At 36.3% G+C, this 4,078-nt stretch overlaps 1 protein-coding gene across 1 annotated transcript; it reads left to right on the forward strand.

Moving 5' to 3' along the window:
- Nucleotides 1–242: 242 nt before the first annotated feature.
- On the forward strand, nt 243–3,648 carry Smp_004470.1 (Peroxiredoxin, Prx3). Its single transcript, XM_018790724.1, has 3 exons — nt 243–1,347; nt 2,235–2,469; nt 3,360–3,648. Exons 1-3 carry the CDS (start codon nt 1,009–1,011, stop codon nt 3,443–3,445), a joined length of 660 nt encoding a protein of 219 aa, XP_018645966.1. The 5' UTR covers nt 243–1,008; the 3' UTR covers nt 3,446–3,648.
- Nucleotides 3,649–4,078: the final 430 nt, after the last annotated feature.

The raw sequence follows: 4,078 nt of genomic DNA on the forward strand, positions 1-4,078 counted from the left end.
TCTACGAGCTCTTTTACTGACCTTAACTCAATTAATCTTACAGGACAAACAAGTAATTAGTGATAACGATAAAAAAACAGAGAGCACGCCACTAACTTGCATCACGTAAGCTATTTGTAGTGGCCAACGTGCACTTCGAAGTCCCTCTGCCTACATTTTCTTGCGTTAACGGTGATTGTCTTCCTTCTTTATTTAACAGTACGTTATTTTGTAAAAGTTTATGAAAATGTGGGTAAATGAAGCGGCATATTCAAAAACGGTAAGTTATGTACACTTGTCTGCAGATTTCCACCAGATACATGATACAAGGGGAAAAATCGACATTCCCTCTAAATAACTGACGTGAAGGAATAAGTTCGGCATTTCCCCTTTATTTGTGTTTTTGTCCGCATTTTCCCCCTTTGTTCGCCTTTATTTTCCTTCTATTGGTTGCTTGGGATAAAATCCAGACAAATATTTGTCTGGAATTTATAGCCGTTAGTGATTGACGAAATTTATATTCTTCAGTCGGGCGGAATTGTGTGAGAATGAAAATAAAAACAATTATAGATGCGGAGACATGTATGTGTATATTACGTTGATTGGGCTGTAAGCTCTTCATACTAGCCCTCCAAGAGTATCTTAGCTCATTTCTAATTTGTTGATCTGTCAAGAAGTATTATTTGATTGCTTTGTGGTCGATCGCTTGGATTACTCCATGTATCTATGCTTAATTCTAGTCCCTACATTTTCGTACTAAATCCACTTAATGAAGACTAATGGCATTTATTATTTGTGCGAACGTGATGCAGAATTTTATTTCATGGTCTTATGCTGTATTACAACTCTCAACCCGTAGGTGTTTTTGAAACTAGACTGCTGGCTATGGAAAATTGCTGCCCGTAAAGCTCTCTCACATCTGTTTTATGAATATCGATTACTCTTGAAGATTTTACTTATGTTCCTAGTTCAATTTTCCCTTGGTCTTCAGCTTAGTCTGTACTACATATTACGTCGTGACGTTCGGAGATGTTACTTCAAGGTTTTATTAAAGGTGCTCTGCGATACAACCGTTCTTCTGTCTCAAACTTATGTCGTCATTATGCAGCTCATGTACAGCGTCCAGCTCCCGACTTCTGCGGAACAGCGGTGGTGGATGGCCAATTTAAAGAAATAAAACTGAGAGATTTTGCTGGCAAATACTTAGTCCTCTTTTTCTATCCTCTGGATTTTACTTTTGTGTGTCCAACTGAGTTAACTGCATTTTCTGATCGAATTGATGAGTTCAAAAATGAAGGAGTTGAAGTCGTCGGCGTTTCAACTGATTCACATTTCAGTCATCTGGCTTGGATAAATACTCCACGTAAAGTAGGACTATTTGGTTCTTGATTAATAGGTTTATCATAATTGATGAAATTACGAACAGTTAGTGTAGGGTACTTTCGTAAATAATTTTAATACAGAGTAATTCAAACTGGATTTTGATTTACATTAGTTCTGATAACAGAATTCAGCCAGTTTAAAGTATTGTGGAAGATCTTCGTATTATTTATGTGTTTTTATTTGAACAAGGAGGCACCATGTATATATGCGCCACACCCAAAATTGTCATTTCATTTTGATTGTGTGAGGGCTATGATACTGCCCGGGTGCCCAACACCCTCGCCTCGAAAAGACAGTGAGTAGGGCTTCCCTGGCAGAGGCTGTGTACGCGTTACCGTGTGACGGCATATCAAGAGATTAGGCGAGCCCTCCCCACTCTTGGTTGTACCGAAGCATTAGTATTTTTATGTATTTCTTTTCACAACAGATTATTCTGTTAGGTTTAAAGGATACGATGTTCCTAGAACAGAGTTCAGTCTTTCCATACCTAGATTGTATTAACTTTCCAGTTAATTGATGTAGCGTATGATAAACAGTGATTACAATGTAAAGATATGAGTAATTCATCACAAAGCTAAGACAATATATCCCAGCGATTCGTTTTCTGTAGACAGTTTGGGAGAACGAATCAACTCATGAATTCTATTTTGTGTAAAAAGAACTGGGTTGTATGCGTATGAAACCCGAATAGTGTTACACAGATGAGCTCAATCTAACTAGCAGTTTTAGTTTGTAATATATCCCCAGTACTCTGTTTATTCAGTGTGTTTTTAAGGAGATCTAGAAATATCACCTACTTTAGGGTTTTATAAGTTGCCATAATTCCTATTCATCCGTGATTTTCAAAGCGATTTTGTTCTTTCTTTGATCAGGAAGGTGGTTTAGGGGGTCTACGCTATCCACTCTTGGCGGACTATCAGAAACAAGTTACACGCGATTATGGGGTCCTTCACGAAGAGTTAGGTGTTGCCCTTCGCGGTTTATTTATCATTAGTGCTGATGGTATAATCCGCCAGATTACTATTAACGATCTTCCTGTTGGAAGATCTGTTGATGAAGTTTTGAGATTGGTCAGAGCCTTTCAATATACAGATAAATATGGTGAAGGTAACTTTATGGGATCATCTTTACTTGGTTTACATACATTCATTTTATTTTATTATAGAGCTAAACCCAGTCAACAAAATCCGTTAACTCAAAATAATTGGAAATGGTAGTTCGAGAATTATTCAAAATGTTTGCATTCACAGTCCACTGATCTTCAAACCATCTCTGTTTAGCCTTAAAAAGATCTTCCTTTGAAATTATTTAGTTACGATTAGGGCTTGTAATTGTTTTGACCTAACAATCTTTATATGTTCACTAACTAAAGTATTAAGGAATATGAACAGCACGATAATACAGATCAATCTAAAACTCTCCTACTGAATAAGAAAGGTGGTTATCTTGTGTTTAACTCACTATAGTTCAGTCAGATTGTTAATTTGTATTAGTACAATCAGTATCTAGTCATTCACTGGTGTTTTTGTCGCAATTTAACGTCTTTGTTGGTGTAACAATAGATACTAGCTTCGTCAGTAATACTATTCATAAGTGTCTCTGTTTCTAATCGCCGTATGCACAATATTATGAATTAATTAACGCTAGAAATATGAAACGCTGAATGGCCGCAAGACCTGAAAGTTTTGTAGTCTAGTACACCAATCCAGGTGCTAAGATGCATTTATGCAGCTATACCTCAGGAGTTTGGAAATAACCGGATGTGGTCCATAAGGTCTCGAAGTATTGGAGATCAGCCATTGAAAAGCTTCAGTCTGTTACAATAATGAAGTTACATTCACTCCTAATTTCACGTCAATCAGCTACTATATCATATGTATTCGTATTAGCGATCTTATATATATATCATTTTTTAAATAAACTTCCACATTTCCATAAAGTACTGTTATCCTTCACTGATTGTTTACTTTTTATCTGCGATTACCCGTTTGTTTTAGTTTGCCCAGCAGATTGGCAGCCAAAAGGTCCAACGATAAAACCAGATCTGAAAAAGTACAAGGAATATTTTCATAAGGTTAATTAAATGTATCATAGTTCCCTGTGAAGTCATATTTAAACCTGATACAGACGTATATTAATACACGTTGGTTCATATTCAGAATTACTATACGTAGTACACTGGTATTCTTTATGTAGCAGCAGTGTTTATGAACTCATATTTTTTTTTATGTCTTCTGTAATTTCCACGATTATATCGAATACAAATGTCAGAAAGTACTAGTTTTCAAATGAATATTATCCTAGCATCATTGCATAAGATCGTTTGTAAAAGAAATATTGGGGAGGAAAATGATGATCCTAAGTGAGTGAGATATTAAAATGTAACTGAAATTACCTCTGTCAGGAAGAGTATTATGCATAAAATATCTTGTGGCACTGTTCGACCTTTGAAAATGTTGTGTTTCATAAGCAGAGATAGTTGGTGGCTGACAGTGAAGTCTAGAAAGCAGGTTTCATCCAATTTGGTACTCGTGAGCTGGATGTACTTGCATCCCAGAGTTAATGTTCATTCCCGGACTCGACCCAGTACCATTCTCCTCGAACACTCGCGTTATCCATATGGTTGTTGTATTATTTAGTTTATATACGATGAAGAGCAACTAAGTAAAGTTAACCCTGACCTTAAGATGTCGATTTTTTAGATATGAAGTGAGCC

This window comes from Schistosoma mansoni, assembly GCF_000237925.1.
Source record: "Schistosoma mansoni, WGS project CABG00000000 data, supercontig 0037, strain Puerto Rico, whole genome shotgun sequence".
Lineage (NCBI taxonomy): Eukaryota > Metazoa > Platyhelminthes > Trematoda > Strigeidida > Schistosomatidae > Schistosoma > Schistosoma mansoni.